The 18,100-nt window shown below is 41.3% G+C and overlaps 1 protein-coding gene across 1 annotated transcript in view; it reads left to right on the forward strand.

Moving 5' to 3' along the window:
• LOC311229500 (DENN domain-containing protein 3-like) overlaps positions 1–15,536 on the forward strand; it is a gene marked incomplete at both ends in the record, with an annotated part of 92,080 nt that extends 76,544 nt beyond the window's left edge. Inside the window, 4 exons of the mRNA XM_084315579.1 lie at positions 6,566–6,638; positions 7,180–7,298; positions 10,440–10,577; positions 15,342–15,536. Of these exons, the coding sequence (XP_084171705.1) occupies positions 6,566–6,638; positions 7,180–7,298; positions 10,440–10,577; positions 15,342–15,536 (525 nt within the window). The remainder of the gene's footprint in view (positions 1–6,565; positions 6,639–7,179; positions 7,299–10,439; positions 10,578–15,341) is intronic.
• Between the last annotated feature and the right edge of the window lie 2,564 nt (positions 15,537–18,100).

Genomic DNA, 18,100 nt, shown 5'->3' on the forward strand with positions numbered 1-18,100 from the left:
TCCAAATAAATTTGTATGTGGAGGTTTGTAATCTTTTCCAGTAGCCCTCTGGAGGAGGTAACGGAAGCATTGAGCTGAAGAAATTGATTCTTGGTAATACATCCATCTTAACTATTGATACCCTTGCCTGTACTGAGTTTTTAAGTTTTGCCCACCTGTCCAGGTCGTCTTTGATTTTGTTCTGTATTTTTGTGTAATTGTGCTTCACCGTTTGTCTTATGGTGGGAAATATTTCCACACCCAAGCATCTAAAATGTTTGACCATGGGTATCGCACCTGGGAGGGTTGTGTCTTTTTTTGCACTGATGTTAAGAGGAAGAAAACCCTGTCTGGCTGAGCGTGATACCGGAAAGATATCGGAGATGAATGTGCCTGTTGTAATCCTGGCCGATGGGTCCTTGTATAGTACTTTAATCATATCAATGAATCCTTTTCCTAACCCCATCCTTTCTAATACTGCCCATAGAAACGACCATTCCAACCTGTCAAATGCTTTCATAGCATCCAGGGATAGCATCGCCTTAGGTGTGGTGTCCTCTTTGTCTGCATCTAGTACGTGCAGTATTCGCCTTATGTTATCATTGATCAGGCGACCTTTTATGAAGCCTGTTTGGTCCGGATGAACTAAAGACGTCATATGCTTTTGCAATCTGATGGCTAATATCTTAGAGTACAGTTTGACATCGGTTCCGAGGAGGCTTAAAGGTCGGTAACTACCGCACTCAGTGGGGTCTTTGTCTTTTTTGTGAAGAACTGAAATGAGTGCGATATTTTGGTGTTTATGGAAGCTTCCCTCTTTGACTGAGTATAAGATCATATTTAGTAATAAGGGTCCAAATATGTCCCAGCAAGAAATGTACATTTCTGATGGGATACCGTCAATTCCCGGAGCCTTACCGTTTTTCATTCCGGATATGGCCTTCTTGAGTTCTTCTAATGTGATCGGTGCTTCTAACTGTTTAGCGTCGTCCTCCGAAAGTTTAGGGAGAGTAATTTGATTAAGATATGTGTCTAATTTGTCTTGATCAAAGGTCGTTTCTGAATTATACAAATCGGAGTAGAATTCTTTGAATGTATCGTTTATTATTTTGGGTTCTGTTACTAGAGCTTGTTGTTTCCTAATGGCAGTTATATCTGCAAATTTTGCATTCATTCTTAATCGCATGGCTAATAGGTGACTAGGTTTAGAACCTTGGAAGTACTGCTGTTGTCTTGTGCTGCGTATTTGCAATTCCGATTTTTGTCTGTATATTGCTTTGATCTCTGTCTTTAGAATGTTAACTTGGTTTTCTAGTCTAGTAGAGTTGTTGTATTTTAAAGAATTAAAAAGCGTTGAGTAAAGCGTTTCCATTTCAGACAGTTTTGTGCATTGATTTTTGCGCAATATGGAGGAAAATCTATCCGTGAAATCCTTGATCATACCCTTTACCGACATCCATAATATTCTGGGATCTTGCTCCGCGTTTGCATTATCCCGTAGGAATACTGTGAGAGCTTCTTTAATTTGTGTAATGAATTCCTTGTTGTTAAGCAGCATAGAATTAAAACGCCATCTTGGGGCCCGGGAAGATAGTGTACCAAATGTTGCTTTCAGGATTAAGTAGCAGTGATCTGATAGCGCATTGGGTGTCATTTCCACTTCATATTTATCAAATATTCTCGGGGATGCAAAGACGTAATCAATTCTGGATAGTGTGTTGTGTCTCGCCGAACGACAGGAGTACTTACGGGTCATGGGATTAAGTGAACGCCATAAATCAATTACCCCTGTTGATTTTGACCAATCTTTTAATGCTTTAGATGAATTTTTTTGTTCGCTGGAAAAGGCAAGGTAAGTCTTGTCCATCCTTGGGTTCCAAATGGCATTAAAATCCGCACCTATTATATATGAGTACTCGGGATGGTTTAACATTTCTCCGGTTAGTGAAGTGAAGAAACCCACTTCGTACAAATTTGGGGCATATACCGCTGCCAACGCAATTTTCCTGTTATTATGTATAATCCTAGCTATAGTTATGCGCCCCTCAGCATCCGACCATACCCCTTTCAATTCGATATTTAATTTGCGTCTGACGACTATGGCTACCCCTCTAGTTCTCGTAACAAAAGAAGAGTGACTAATATTATGTTAATGTTATCCGCTAACGTATTTATGTCTTCCTCTAAAATGTGCGTTTCGCTTAATAGAGCCACGTCCACATGTTCTTTTTTCATCAGCGTGAGCACGCTTTTGCGTTTGTGTTGTTTGTTTATCCCACCGGTGTTCCATACCATTATATTCAAACTAGCCATAATCTATGCATGTTTTTGTGTAGTTTTTGGTAATGCTTCTGGAGTGCGAAGCTACAATAGATGTACATCCAATTAATGAGGTCCCGTTGAGAGCCGAGCTTAAAAACATATATATATACAAATAAAAATCCCCTATTTTCCCCTCACCCAGAAAGTCGTACAGGCCTGTGTTCCAAAAACACATCCTCCGCGATTGACTTTCTCCCATAGTCCACCGGATTGCCCAAACTGAGCATTGTAATCCTAATCTTCCTATGCTAATTGCCATAGGATCTAACATTTCCATTCTATTGCAATAGAATGTCGCTTTTGGTCTTGCACCTTCCCTTACTGTAATGAAATATTGTGATAAATGACAAAAAATAAAAAATAAAAAAAGAGAATAAACTTTCATCGACATATTCATTTGAACCCTCTACTAACGTGTAGGAAAAAAGGAAAAAAGGAAAAGATTGTAGAGCAATATTGACACCTTAATGTGAAGAACAGTGGAAAAGAACAATGTAAGTTAAAATATATATAAAAAATAGAGTAATGAGAAGAAAAAATTAAATAAAAATTAAAGGAAAGATATAGATAAGGAATGAGAGATAGAATAATAATCAACGTGGAGAAGCCACTAGAACCGAATTAACAGATTAGATAAAATAGAAAAGCAGAGCCTTTTAGAGCTTCAATGTGCCAGTCACTTCATCAATGGAGTGATTACTTAAATTGTTAGAATAACCTTGTAGTGTTCATACGTTTAGGTGTGGTTAATTTTTTAAGTATTATTAAGGACTGATTGAACTTCATTCAATTGATTATCTGCTATGTGTATACACACCGGATGTTTATTGTTAGAGTTGTAGGCCTTCGTTGTCATGGTGCCTTATATTCTAGAAGGTTGTAGAGTATACTAGTGCAATAGACTATTTTTATGTTCCAGAATGATCTAAGAGACCCAGGGCATTTGAGCGATAAACCCAGAATATTCCAGATAGATCTTTTTGCAATGATATGTATTTGTCTCCCCAGAGACCAGAGTCTGAAATTATAATGTATTACGAATCGTATTATACACAGTACACATTGTTATAGACGGCTTGCATATCGTCTGCTACCTTGATGAACACAATAAAGTCATTCTAACACTGGTATACATTGAGAAAGAGGCTTATCTGTTTTCGGCATTGTCGTCCTGCCTTGGGGTATTTGCTCCATTTCGATTCAGAAAATCCTCAGCTTCTTTAGGTGTGTATACACCAGACCTGTGGCCGTCACTGCCCACGAATGATAACAGCGCCGGGTATGATAGCCTTGGCTTGTGACCAGATTTGAACAGTTTTTGCATCACCTCCTTGTATGGTAGACGTCGAATGATGGCTTCTTTGCTCAAATCTTCGTAGATAAATATTGATTTATCACCATATTTCAGATTCCCACGTTGGATGCGAGCAAATTTGATGATGTCATCCCTTGTTGTAGTCTTCCGCAGAGTAACAATGATGACTCTTGGCCCGATGTTTCTTTGCCCCCGAGGACCGATTCTGTAAACATGGTCCACTTCTGGCACTGTGTTTGGATCGTTGTTACCCAAAATCGCTGATAGCACTGTTGGAAAGTTGGCATCTTCGCAATTTACTGCTTCATCAAGCCCTACAATGCGGATGTTATTCCGCCTGTGGTAGCGTTGGGATTCTAGTAGCCTCTCCGTCGCTTCGTTTTTAACCACTTGTATTTCCCTCCGGTATTCTTCTTTCACACTTTCTATCTCTTTTTCCATCTCTGTCATGCCACCTTCGTTCGCTTTGACTGCCCGTGTAATATCTGTCACCGTATTCTCCACTGACGTGATTCGCTTTGACTGTGCATCGATCGCTTTCTTGACTTCTTCTAATTTCTCATTGATGCGATCGAATTTAGCATCAACGTTTGCTTCGAGCGCCTTGATGTGTGTAATCTGTTCTTTCATCAGGTTAGACTGTTCTATCATCAGGTTAGTCAGTGTGTTGAAATCGGGTGGAGTGGTTGTACTGCTTGTTTCAATTGGCGACATAGATGCAGTGACGGTGACGGTGGAATTTTTTGCTATTAGTATTCTCTTATCCAGATTGGCTGCTCTCTCTTTCACGGAGCTTGATTCTGTCTCTTCTGTTATGTTGGCATCTATTAACTCTCTGTCGGGGACCGTATTCGATGGTCCCGGTGTATTTTCCTCTTCATTCTCCACGTCGGAGCTTGTCTCCGACGGCAGTTTACCCGCGTCGGCTGGTACGTGTCTTCTTGAGCGAGTATCTTTCTGCGACCCTGGAGTTACCGTATCTTGTTTCTTTCCCTGATTTCCTCTACTCTTAGTCATGTTGTCTTTTGATATAGCCAGTAGAAGGTCTTATCAATACATACGATGTAGTCTAATCTCTTTTGATATTGTCCAAATAATGTTTTTAAACGAAATTACCGTTGGTGGGAGTGGAGCAGTTGCCAAATGCGTCTGCTACATATTACGCTAAACCGGAAGTCTTATGAAGGCTTATTTGATGCCTGTCGATAGCGACGAAATCCAACAAAATCCGTTCAGCGGTTCTCGAGTTACATGCCGGTATTTGAGGCTTGTGCAAAGTACATGGTACTGCGCAAAATACCACTCCCGACTCTTGGCGCAGTAGTTCCGTCAATCTAGATCCGATCTCGAAAATGATTGTGGAGGTGGCTTTCCAATGAGTGTGGCTTTCCAATGATACCCCATCTGGGAATGTATGATCTAGGATCTAGGTGAAAAACTAACGAGCAAAGACAGGAAGAGAATGAATTGAAGTCTGAGAAAATTTAGTTTTTCATTGTACACAGTTTACCAAAATCACTCCTAATCACTAATTTCTGAATGGATCTTTATGAAATTTGGACATGTACTACATAAGGCCTCAGGCTATGGGTCCGTCTGGATTTGTAAGCCATTCCACCTTCTGGGGAAATACTACCTCTGGACTACTAACTACTACAGAAAAACTTGAGTATCAAGTTTTTCTACAACTCAAGTTCAGACCTATGTTACTCTATTACGTTAGCAGTAAAATTGAATTTTCTTTCTGGAATCGGAAACTTCAGAATGTCATCTTTCAAAAGAGACCAGGCTCATGCATGTGCTATAAGTATAAAGTTGTTTTGGTTTGCAAAAAACGCATGCAGTCCTCAAAAATGAAAACTAAAAAGGCCACTTTTGGGGGCGCAGATTACCGCTCTAAAACCATACTTATATTCACCACAGTATAAAACAGGAATGTATGGATGGAAAAAATATTCCTTTTTCACATCTTGAACGATAGATACTCTATGTCAAATGGGCCATAGTATTCCATCCATAGCTATAACATTTAAATAGTTATAGCCCTGCAAACAAGGTGAGCGACTCCCATCGTTTACAGCGGTGGCGGTAGCTACTACAGGATGAGGCTAATAGCTGGCAGTGAATGAGTTAACATTTAACCTCTTAAGCATCAGGCAAAAATGGGTCTATTTTTTTTTGACGATGGCATAACGGAACGTAAACCATTATCGTCCACTCAGAACCAACCTATCCTAATTTGGCCACGCCCCCTTTTGCGTGGCATTCTGGGGCTTTACTCAAAGCCCAGTCGGATTTTGACGTCGAAAGGTAGGTGATGTGAAATAATACTTATTTTAGAGTATATATATCAAATTCCACGAGTATTCATCTATATTTAGTCATCTAAAGACTATTAGATATGAACGTATGTTACCAGTAAGAAGTGGGAATCTCTAGAATGTGTTTTGGGCGACGGGGGTTGTACGTTATGTACACTATCTTTCTGTTGTCCGTAGATGGCAGAATTGGTTTTAAAAGGTGAAAATGGTATGTCAAAACAAAATGACTACAAGTCCCAAGACCTTTGGCATCTTAGTTCACAGGTCAGCACCGGATTAAAGGTGAGGAAAACACAATCTGAACACGGGAGCGTTAAACTATTAATGCAACCTCAGTACAGTGGCCGAGAAGGGTCACCTAATTATCTTAACAAAAGTGCATCATTAGCATTATGTTCGTTGTCTAAAGGGAAACATAATGGTACAATTTAAGATTTTAAATGTTATCCGCATATAAAGGACAAATAAAACATTGTTAATTTGTAAGAAACCTCAATGAAAACGGCGCAGGGTAAGTTGTATTCGCTATTGTTATGAAAATGTGATAGAATCCTATAAAAATGTGGACGCATTTGGTCACCGTGACGGTTACCCAAAGTAATTTGCGATTTATTATTTTACTGTCCAGGTGAGGAAACAGTTCCGTCTGTCCTGTGATCGTCTGCTCTCTGTCTGCAATTGGAATGGCATCCTGTGGTGCTGTAAGTAACACACACACACACAAGTACACACTAGTACACACACACACACACAAGTACACACTAGTACACACTAGTACACACACACACAAGTACACACTAGTACACACTAGTACACACACACACAAGTACACACTAGTACACACACACAAGTACACACTAGTACACACACACACAAGTACACACTAGTACAGACACAAGTACACACACAAGTACACACTAGTACAGACACAAGTACACACACAAGTACACACACAAGTACACACTAGTACAGACACAAGTACACACACACAAGTACACACACAAGTACACACACAAGTACACACACAAGTACACACACGCTCATCTCTCTCTCTCTCTATCTCTCTCTCTCTCCCTCTCTCTTTCTCTCTCTCCCCCTCTCTATCTCTCTCTATCTCCCCCTCTCTCTCCCTCTCTCTCTCTCCCCCTCTCTCTCCCTCTCTCCCCCTCTCTATCGCTCTTTCTCTCTCTCCTCCTCCCTCTCCTTCTCTCTCTCTCTCCCTCTCTCTCTCTCTCCCTCTAGGTTCTGGAGACAGTTTGATGGAGGTGTGGAGGACTGGTTCTCTGAAACATCGTCTCTCTCTCCCAGAGCAGCAACGAGGACAGACAGCAACTTTCAGCTGTTTACTGATAATACCTGAGGTAATAAATTAATACACACATGAATACATACATGAATACATACATGAATACATACATGAATACATACAGTAATACATACATGAATACATACATGAATACATACATTAATACTAGGGATGTCCGATATCATCGGCCTACCGATATTATCGGCCGATATAGGCATTAAAATGTGATATCGGAAAATATCGGTATCGGTTTTCAAAAAAAAATAAAAAATCTTTACATTTCTATAACCTTTATTTACCCAGGCAAGCAAGTAAGAACAAATTCTGATTTTATTTATTGTCAAAAGTATGCATAATGTTGTGTTAATTCCACAACAAGAGATATGTAATGTTAATTACCTGAAATTATTCAGTTTTTTGGGGGGGAAACCCTGCATATATCGGTATCGGTTGATATCGGTATCGGAAATTAAGAGTTGGACAATATCGGTATCGGTAAAAAAGCCAATATCGAGCATCCCTAATTAATACACACATGAATACATACATGAATACATACATGAATACATACATTAATACACACATGAATACATACATGAATACATACATTAATACATACATGAATACATACATTAATACATACATGAATACACACATGAATACATACATTAATACATACATTATACATTAATACATACATTAATACATACATGAATACAAACATGAATACATACATTAATACATACATTAATACATACATTAATACATACATGCATACATACATGAATACATACATTAATACATACATTAATACATACATGAATACATACATGAATACATACATGAATACATACATAATACATACATGAATACATACATGAATACATACATTATACATTAATACATACATGAATACATACATTAATACTAGGGATGTCCGATATTATCGGCCTACCGATATTATCGGCCGATATCGGCATTAAAATGTGATATCGGAAAATATCGGTATCGGTTTAAAAAAAAAATATAATAATAATAATATTTTTCTTTTCTTTTTTTTTTACATTTCTATAACCTTTATTTACCCAGGCAAGCAAGTAAGAGCAAATTCTGATTTTATTTATTGTCAAAAGTATGCATAATGTTGTGTTAATTCCACAACAAGAGATATGTAATGTTGGGGAACCCTGCATATATCGGTATCGGTTGATATCGGTTGATATCGGTATCGGAAATTAAGAGTTGGACAATATCGGTATATCGGTATCGGTAAAAAAGCCAATATCGAGCATCCCTAATTAATACATACATTAATACATACATTAATACGTACAGTAATACATACATTAATACATACATTAATACACATTTATAATATCTACAGACGCATTAATATTATCTACAGACACATTTATAATACCTGAGGTACAGACACATTAATAATATCTACAGATACATTTATAATACCTACAGATACATTAATAATACCTGAGGTACAGACACAGTAATAATACCTAAGCTTTGACAAAACGATTGACACATACATTAATACATATATTAATACATACATTAATACATACATTATACATTAATACATACATTATACATTAATACATACAGTAATACATACATTATACATTAATACATACATTAATACATACATTAATACGTACAGTAATACATACATGAATACATACATTAATACATACATGAATACGTACAGTAATACATACATGAATACATACATTAATACATACATGAATACATACATTATACAATAATACATACATTAATACATACATTATACATTAATACATACATTATACATTAATACATACATTTATACATTAATACATACATTAACACATACATTAATACATACATTAATACATACATTATACATTAATACATACATTAATACATACATTAATACATACATTATACATGAATACATACATTAATACATACAGTAATACATACATTAATACATACATGAATACATACATGAATACATACATTAATACATACATGAATACATACATTAATACATACATTAATACGTACAGTAATACATACATGAATACATACATTAATACATACATGAATACATACATTAATACATACATGAATACATACATGAATACATACATGAATACATACATTAATACATACACGAATACATACATGAATACATACATTAATACATACAGTAATACATACATGAATACATACATTAATACATACATGAATGAATACATACATGGATACATACATGAATACATACATTAATACATACATTAATACAAACATGAATACATACATGAATACATCCATGAATACATACACTAATACATACATGAATACATACATTAATACATACATTATACATTAATACATACATGAATACATACATTAATACATACATAAATACATACATTATACATTAATACATACATGAATACATACATGAATACATACATGAATACATACATTAATACATACACGAAAACATACATGAATACATACATTAATACACATTTATAATATCTACAGACACATTAATGCTTGTTATGTTGAAAGAGGAGCTCTGAGCTAACAGGGTCTGGTAGCTAGGTAGCTACGGTAGGTAGCTAACGTTAGCTCACCAGCACCAAACTGATGATATCGGGAGCTATCAGTAGCTAGATAACATTAGAGACACCGTCTCATGTATTAAACAAAAGTGAATAGATGACTGGGCCATTTTGTTTAATGCTTGTTATGTTGAAAGAGGAGCTCTGAGCTGCTCATGCAATCGACTCTTGCATGGCTGCTGGTTTGTTGACATGCATGTTGGGAGGCGGAGGATTTGGCCTTGGTCTCTACTGCGCATGGGCATTGGGCAAACCGGCTCCGCGCAGATTACACGACACATTTATAATACCTGAGGTACAGACACATTAATAATATCTACAGATACAATAATAATATCTACAGATACATTTATAATACCTACAGATACGTTAATAATACCTGAGGTACAGACACAGTAATAATACCTAAGCTTTGACAAAACGATTGACACCCCTGATATATTCACCACAAAATGTAAATACATATTTACTGGCCTATTTGTGTCTGTCTTTCTGTGTGTGTGTGTGCGTGTGCGTGTGCGTGTGTGTGTGTGTGTGTGTGTGTGTGTGTGTGTGTGTGTCAGATGGAGGAGCTGTGGAGTGTGTGTGTGGACTTGGGGGAGGTGTGTGTGTGGTGTTTGAAGGACAGTTCCAGACCTCGCCAGCGGGTGGTGCTGCAGGACTGTACCGGCTGTTACTGCATGCTTAGAGTTAAAAACCAGGTAACACTAAAACACACAGATACGTTAAGCTGTGAAAAAGGGGCTTCAAACCTGTGAAAATATGTATATATATTCCAACAGATAAATAGAAGAAATACAATTAATTGTAATGCTTGTTAAAGCGCAATGACAGTATGTTTCACATTTCTTTAACTTTTCATGACCACCTGCTATCGGAAGGTCTTATTTAGTCATGGAGTCCTACTCAAACAACCCTGCTATCAGAAGGTCTCGTTGAGTCATGGTGTGTCTACTCAAACAACCCTGCTATCAGAAGGTCTCGTTGAGTCATGGAGTCCTACTCAAACAACCCTGCTATCAGAAGATCTCGTTGAGTCATGGTGTCTCTACTCAAACAACCCTGCTATCAGAAGGTCTCGTTGAGTCATGGTGTCTCTACTCAAACAACCCTGCTCTCAGAAGGTCTCGTTGAGTCATGGTGTCTCTACTCAAACAACCCTGCTCTCAGAAGGTCTCGTTGAGTCATGGTGTCTCTACTCAAACAACCCTGCTATCAGAAGGTTTCGTTGAGTCATGGTGTCTCTACTCAAACAACCCTGCTATCAGAAGGTCTCGTTGAGTCATGGTGTCTCTACTCAAACAACCCTGCTATCAGAAGGTTTCGTTGAGTCATGGTGTCTCTACTCAAACAACCCTGCTATCAGAAGGTCTCGTTGGGTCATGGTGTCTCTACTCAAACAACCCTGCTATCAGAAGGTCTCGTTGAGTCATGGTGTGTCTACTCAAACAACCCTGCTATCAGAAGGTCTCGTTGAGTCATGGTGTCTCTACTCAAACAACCCTGCTATCAGAAGGTCTCGTTGAGTCATGGTGTCTCTACTCAAACAACCCTGCTCTCAGAAGGTCTCGTTGAGTCATGGTGTCTCTACTCAAACAACCCTGCTATCAGAAGGTTTCGTTGAGTCATGGTGTCTCTACTCAAACAACCCTGCTATCAGAAGGTCTCGTTGGGTCATGGTGTCTCTACTCAAACAACCCTGCTATCAGAAGGTCTCGTTGGGTCATGGTGTCTCTACTCAATCAACCCTGCTATCAGAAGGTCTCGTTGGGTCATGGTGTCTCTACTCAAACAACCCTGCTATCAGAAGGTCTCGTTGGGGCATGGTGTCTCTACTCAAACAACCCTGCTATCAGAAGGTCTCGTTGAGTCATGGTGTCTCTACTCAAACAACCCTGCTATCAGAAGCTCTCGTTGAGTCATGGTGTCTCTACTCAATCAACCCTGCTATCAGAAGGTCTCCTTGGGTCATGGTGTCTCTAGTCAAACAACCCTGCTATCAGAAGGTCTCGTTGAGTCATGGTGTCTCTACTCAAACAACCCTGCTATCAGAAGGTCTCGTTGAGTCATGGTGTCTCTACTCAAACAACCCTGCTATCAGAAGGTTTCGTTGAGTCATGGTGTCTCTACTCAAACAACCCTGCTATCAGAAGGTCTCGTTGGGTCATGGTGTCTCTACTCAAACAACCCTGCTATCAGAAGGTCTCGTTGGGTCATGGTGTCTCTACTCAATCAACCCTGCTATCAGAAGGTCTCGTTGGGTCATGGTGTCTCTACTCAAACAACCCTGCTATCAGAAGGTCTCGTTGGGGCATGGTGTCTCTACTCAAACAACCCTGCTATCAGAAGGTCTCGTTGAGTCATGGTGTCTCTACTCAAACAACCCTGCTATCAGAAGCTCTCGTTGAGTCATGGTGTCTCTACTCAATCAACCCTGCTATCAGAAGGTCTCCTTGGGTCATGGTGTCTCTAGTCAAACAACCCTGCTATCAGAAGGTCTCGTTGAGTCATGGTGTCTCTACTCAAACAACCCTGCTATCAGAAGGTCTCGTGTCCTACTAAATCAATCAGAATCAGAATCAGAAAGGTCTTTATTGGCCAAGTAGTTCTCACATACAATGAATTAGATTTGGTCGTTTTCGGTGCAACGTTAACGGACAGACAATAACGGACAGATAATAAAATAAAAAGGTGGAATAAAATGGAATATGAACTAAATTAAGATAGAAGCACAATATAATAGAATATAATTATGAAATAAGAATAGGCCAGGGCTGTACAACAGTAATAATTTTTTCTTTTTTAAATAACAGTGGAATAAAATAAAATGGGATATAAATTAAATAGAAGCTAGGATATTTAGCAGGGCTGTGCAACAGTGAAGTATGAACAAGTATATGTTTTGATTGTATATATGTAACGGATGGTACCGCGAGGCGCAGTCACGATGGACTTCAGATGTTGTGAAGTGACTGTGGCGAGTAGCGGTGCTATGGGTTAAACTCACTCTCCTCCACAAAAGACAGATATACACGTTGCAAAGCAGTGAGTTCACGTCTTGGTATAGCGGTCTGTCCTGTCGACCCGTGGTGCGTCAGACCACGGGTTCGAAACTCCCTCTGGGCATCGAAGTTTAAGGTGACGATATGACAACCGTTACATATACAACTATATAGTCCAGTAGGGTGTGTTAATGTAACACAGCGGGGGGTGTCAGTGAGGGTCCTGAGCCTTGTTGATGAGGCTCACTGCAGAGGGGAAGAAACTGTTCTTGTGGCGTGAGGTTTTGGCCCTGATGGACCGCAGCCTTCTTCCAGAGGGGAGTGACTCAAACAGGTTGTGACCGGGGTGGTAGGGGTCGGCCACAATCTTACCTGCACGCTTCAGAGTTCTGGAGAGGCGTACAGGTCCTGGAGAGATGGCAGATTGCAGCCGATCACCTTCTCAGCAAAGTGGATGACACACTGCAGCCTGCCTTTGTCATTGGTCGTGGCTACAGCGTACCATACTGTGATGGAGGAGGTGAGGATGGACTCGATGATGGCTGTGTAGAAGTGCACCATCATCGTCTTTGGCAGGTGGAATTTTTTCAGCTGCCGCAGGAAGTACATCCTCTGCTGTGCTTTCTTGACGAGGGAGCTGATGTTCAGCTCCCACTTGAGGTCATGGGAGATGATGGTTCCCAGGAAGTGGAAGGACTCCACAGAGTCCACTGGGGAGTCACACAGGGTGATGGGGTTGAGTGGGGCTGGGGTCCTTCTGTAATCCACAACCGTCTCCAGTGTCTTGAGAGCGTTGAGCTCCAGATTGTTCTGGCTGCACCAGGTCAGCAGATGGTCAATCTCCCACCTGTAGGCGGACTCATCCCCACCAGAGATGAATCCAATGAGGGTGGTGTCGTCCGCAAACTTCAGGAGCTTGACGGACTGGTGACTGGAGGTGCAGCTGTTGGTGTAGAGGGAGAAGAGAAGAGAGGAAATAACACAGCCTTGAGGGGAACCTGTGCTGATGGTCCGGGAGTCTGAGGTGTGTTTTCCCAGTCTCACGTGCTGCTTCCTGTCAGACAGGAAGTCTGTGATCCACCTGCAGGTGGAGTCGGGCACGCTCAGCTGGGAGAGCTTGTCCTGTAGCAGGGCCGGGATGGCTGTATTGAAAGCCAAGCTGAAATCCACAAACAGGATCCTGGCATAGGTTCCTGCAGAGTCCAGATGCTGGAGGACAAAGGGGAGTGCCGTGTTGACAGTGTCGTCTACAGACCTGTTGGTCTGGGGGTCCAGGAGAGGGTCTGTTATTGTTTTGAGGTGTGTAAGCACAAGGCGCTCAAAATACTTCATCACCACAGAGGTCAGGGTGACGGGTCTGTAGTCATTTAGTCCACTGGGCCTTGGCTTTTTGGGGACAGGGATTATGGTGGATGTTTTAAAGCAGGCTGGCACGTGGCATGTCTCCAGTGAGGTGTTGAAGATGTCTGTAAACACCGGAGACAGCTGGTCGGCACAGTGCGTCAGGGTGGATGGAGAGACAAGAGACCGGTCCTGATGCTTTGCAGAGTTTCTGTCTCTTAATTAAAGAGTATTTACAGATGGTGAGAGGTGGTGGGGGAGGGGGGGGGGTCTCAGAGGTGGGGGTTGTGTGGGGGCCGAGGGGGAGGAGGTGTAGCTAGCAGGCTGGAGCTGCTGAGGGGTGTCGTAATCGGGGGGGGGGGGGGGGGGGGGACTGCTCCATTGTCTTTCAAAGCGGCAGTAGAACTCATTCAGGTCGCTGGCTAGACGTGGGCCGTTTATGGAGTGGGGGGGTTTGGGTCTGTAGTCAGTCAGTCAGTCTTGATTGTTTGAAAACCTTTATTTATCCCCAACGGGAGATTCAGGTGTCCATCCCAGCATCCACAGACATTTAAAAACAGTTAATACATAACATACAATTAGTTAGTACGTGTTAAAACCAAAGACGGACATAATGCGTAGGCTAAGAAAGAGCTGAAAAAATTGCTAAAATAGAGCTAAAAGCTGTGAAGGGAAAGAAAAGAAGTCTAATCAGGTAGTCAGTCAGTCAGTCAACCCTGCGCCACCAGCAGCCAGTCTGTTGTTATTCCATCATTTATTTTCTTTATTGACCAAACCTGCCTATTTTATAAACCTATGCATTTAAAAAGTTTTGTTTTCAGTGAATCTCTTGATTTCACCAATATTGTATTTACTGACCTCGTGCCCAAGACAAGGGTGCGCCTGTAAGGCAGTTTAATGTTCAGACAGCAAGGCTTTTGTTTTGGGAAAAAGGAGTTCGTTTACATTGGAGACTTGCCTGCCCTCTAGTGGTCATAAAATAGTTATTGCCGCTTTAAGTTCATTGTTCACAATAAACTTCAGAAAACATAAATGTGTAAATAATAACATTTTCACCACGACTTGTAGCAAATAAGTCTCCTTCAGCGGACTGTACACGCCTCTCTCGCTCTCTCTCTCCAGGTGTGGGTGGGCGGTGTCGGTGGTGGAAGCTCCAGAGGGAAGATCTATGTCCTGGACTCAGAGCGCCACCTGGTGGTAAAGGAGCTGTACGGCCACAGTGACGGTGTGACGGCGCTCTGCTCGGCCGAGGATCGCTACGTCCTGAGTGGAGCCGCCAGGCACGACGGCAAGGTCGCCATCTGGAAGGTGGAGTAGAGGGGGGAGGAGCCATCTGGAAGGTGGAGTAGAGAGGGAGGAACCATCTGGAAGGGGGAGGAGCCATCTGGAAGGTGGAGTAGTGAGGGAGGAGCCATCTGGAAGGTGGAGTAGAGAGGGAGCCATCTGGACATGGGAGGAGCCATCTGGAAGGTGGAATAGAGGGAGGAGCCATCTGGAAGGTGGAGTAGAGAGGGAGGAGCCACCTGGACGGGGGAGGAGCCATCTGGAAGAGGGAGGAGCCATCTGGAAGAGGGAGTAGAGGCAACCCACCACTCAATGCTACTTATCTTTTTTTACTAAAGGGATATTCCCTTTTCCAGCACCACCGAGACCAGTTATCTTTAGACGGTTTCCAGCTCCTGAAGAGGGTTGAAACATCTGTATCTGACCAGGTGAACACAACAGCTGTATCTGACCAGGTGAACACAACAGCTGACCAGGTGAACACAACAGCTGACCAGGTGAACACAACAGCTGACCAGGTGAACACAACAGCTGACCAGGTGAACACAACATCTGTATCTGACCAGGTGAACACAACAGCTGTATCTGACCAGGTGAACACAACAGCTGACCAGGTGAACACAACAGCTGACCAGGTGAACACAACAGCTGACCAGGTGAACACAACAGCTGACCAGGTGAACACAACATCTGTATCTGACCAGGTGAACACAACAGCTGACAAGGTGAACACAACAGCTGACCAGGTGAACACAACAGCTGTGAGTGGGACACATAGCATGGTCTTTGATCTTTGTCTGTAAATCCAGGATATGAGCAGTGGTGCGTTGGTGATTTCATACCTGGTTGCACTGTGTTTTAATGACGTCACGTGCACACACGCTCCCGCGGATGCACATAAATATTCCCTCGCCTGCACACAGAATAAAGACAATGCCTAATTGCCTCTAGCAATGGAATGTAACACATTTTATTCACAAGTTTTGTGTGAATGTATCTGAGGATGTATTGTATTTGAACACACCTGGCGACCTGAGCTATTGTTATGCAAAGTAGCCAGGGGGGTACTTGGCGAGTTGGCGCATGAGTAGAGTGCAGCGCATTCTTGTGTGCACGTGCGTGCACATCCGCGCATGTGCTCCTGCTCACAGACCTGGTGGAACGGCGTGCAACCCCATCCCAAATGGATATGAGGTGATGTCATACTAGAGTTTAAGATAATTGGATTTGCCACATGTTCTAATGGTTGCCTTGTGCTCCTAAATCGATGCCCTGATCCCCATCACATCCCCTGTGGACCTGCGTTAGCTGCTTGTTGAGGTCATCACAACTTTTGTTGATGTCACGTTATAAGCAAGTTATTTCAAAATGACATCTCAAGTATTATACTGCCTCAAAACAGACCAACGTCGTATAGTTATAAAACAGAACAAATACAACATATTATAATTATAAAACAGACCAAATAGAACATCTTATAATTATAAAACAGACCAAATGGAACATCTTATAATTATAAAACAAACCAAGTACATTAGCGGTTTGTGTTTCATAGTTTTTTATAATTTTTTTATATTTTTTGGGGGGCATTTTTAAGTGCTTTTTTATTGATATGACAGTTGGAAATTGGGAGAGAGATGGGCAGGACATGCAACACATACCTCTCTTTACAGGGCGTCTACATGTGTACCTCTCTTTACCAGACGTCTACATGTGTACCTCTCTTTACCAGGCGTCTACATGTGTACCTCTCTTTACAGGGCGTCTACATGTGTACCTCTCTTTACAGGGCGTCTACATGTGTACCTCTCTTTACCAGACGTCTACATGTGTACCTCTCTTTACCAGACGTCTACATGTGTACCTCTCTTTACAGGGCGTCTACATGTGTACCTCTCTTTACCAGACGTCTACATGTGTACCTCTCTTTACAGGGCGTCTACATGTGTACCTCTCTTTACACGTTGCGATTACGCTGAAAGCACATATTTTTTTACGTGGTGCGCTACCGGGGCACGTGTAGCTTTTCTCCAACGCGTCCGTGTTTCCGGGTTCCCGTTTTGCGCTCTGATTGGCCAGGTCATGTGACATGTGCGCCAATCGTGGGACGGCAAGTTCTGCGCCTATTTCCGGGTCGAACAGCCTGCAAACTACCTAACGCCTAGTTTATCACTGGTTAAGCTTAGGCGACTCTTTCGAAGTTGGTTACGGTTAGAGTTTGGAATCAGGGCAGGCGTTCTATCGCCACGCTCTAAGACAAACTCTAACCTTAACCAACTTCGAAAGAGCGCCTAAGCTTAACCAGTGTAAAAACTTGCGGTCTCACGATTGGGCGTACATGTCACATGACCTGGCCAATCAGAGACGCGGAAACACGAACACGTTGGAGAAAGGCTTCAAGCTACCGGGGAGCCCCTCATAGATTTTAATAAGACCTGTTGTACTTTTTAACAATTATTATTGTAAGTTGTAATTGAAGTTTAAATGCATGCACTTAACCTTCATAATGTATTTTATAGTTTTCAATCAGTATTGTCATTTAACTGCACTAAATCTAAAATCTGTAAATCTGTATATACTTCTAGATCTATTCTCCC

The sequence above is a fragment of the Notolepis coatsorum genome, assembly GCF_963971535.1.
Source record: "Notolepis coatsorum genome assembly, chromosome: 6".
Lineage (NCBI taxonomy): Eukaryota > Metazoa > Chordata > Actinopteri > Aulopiformes > Paralepididae > Notolepis > Notolepis coatsorum.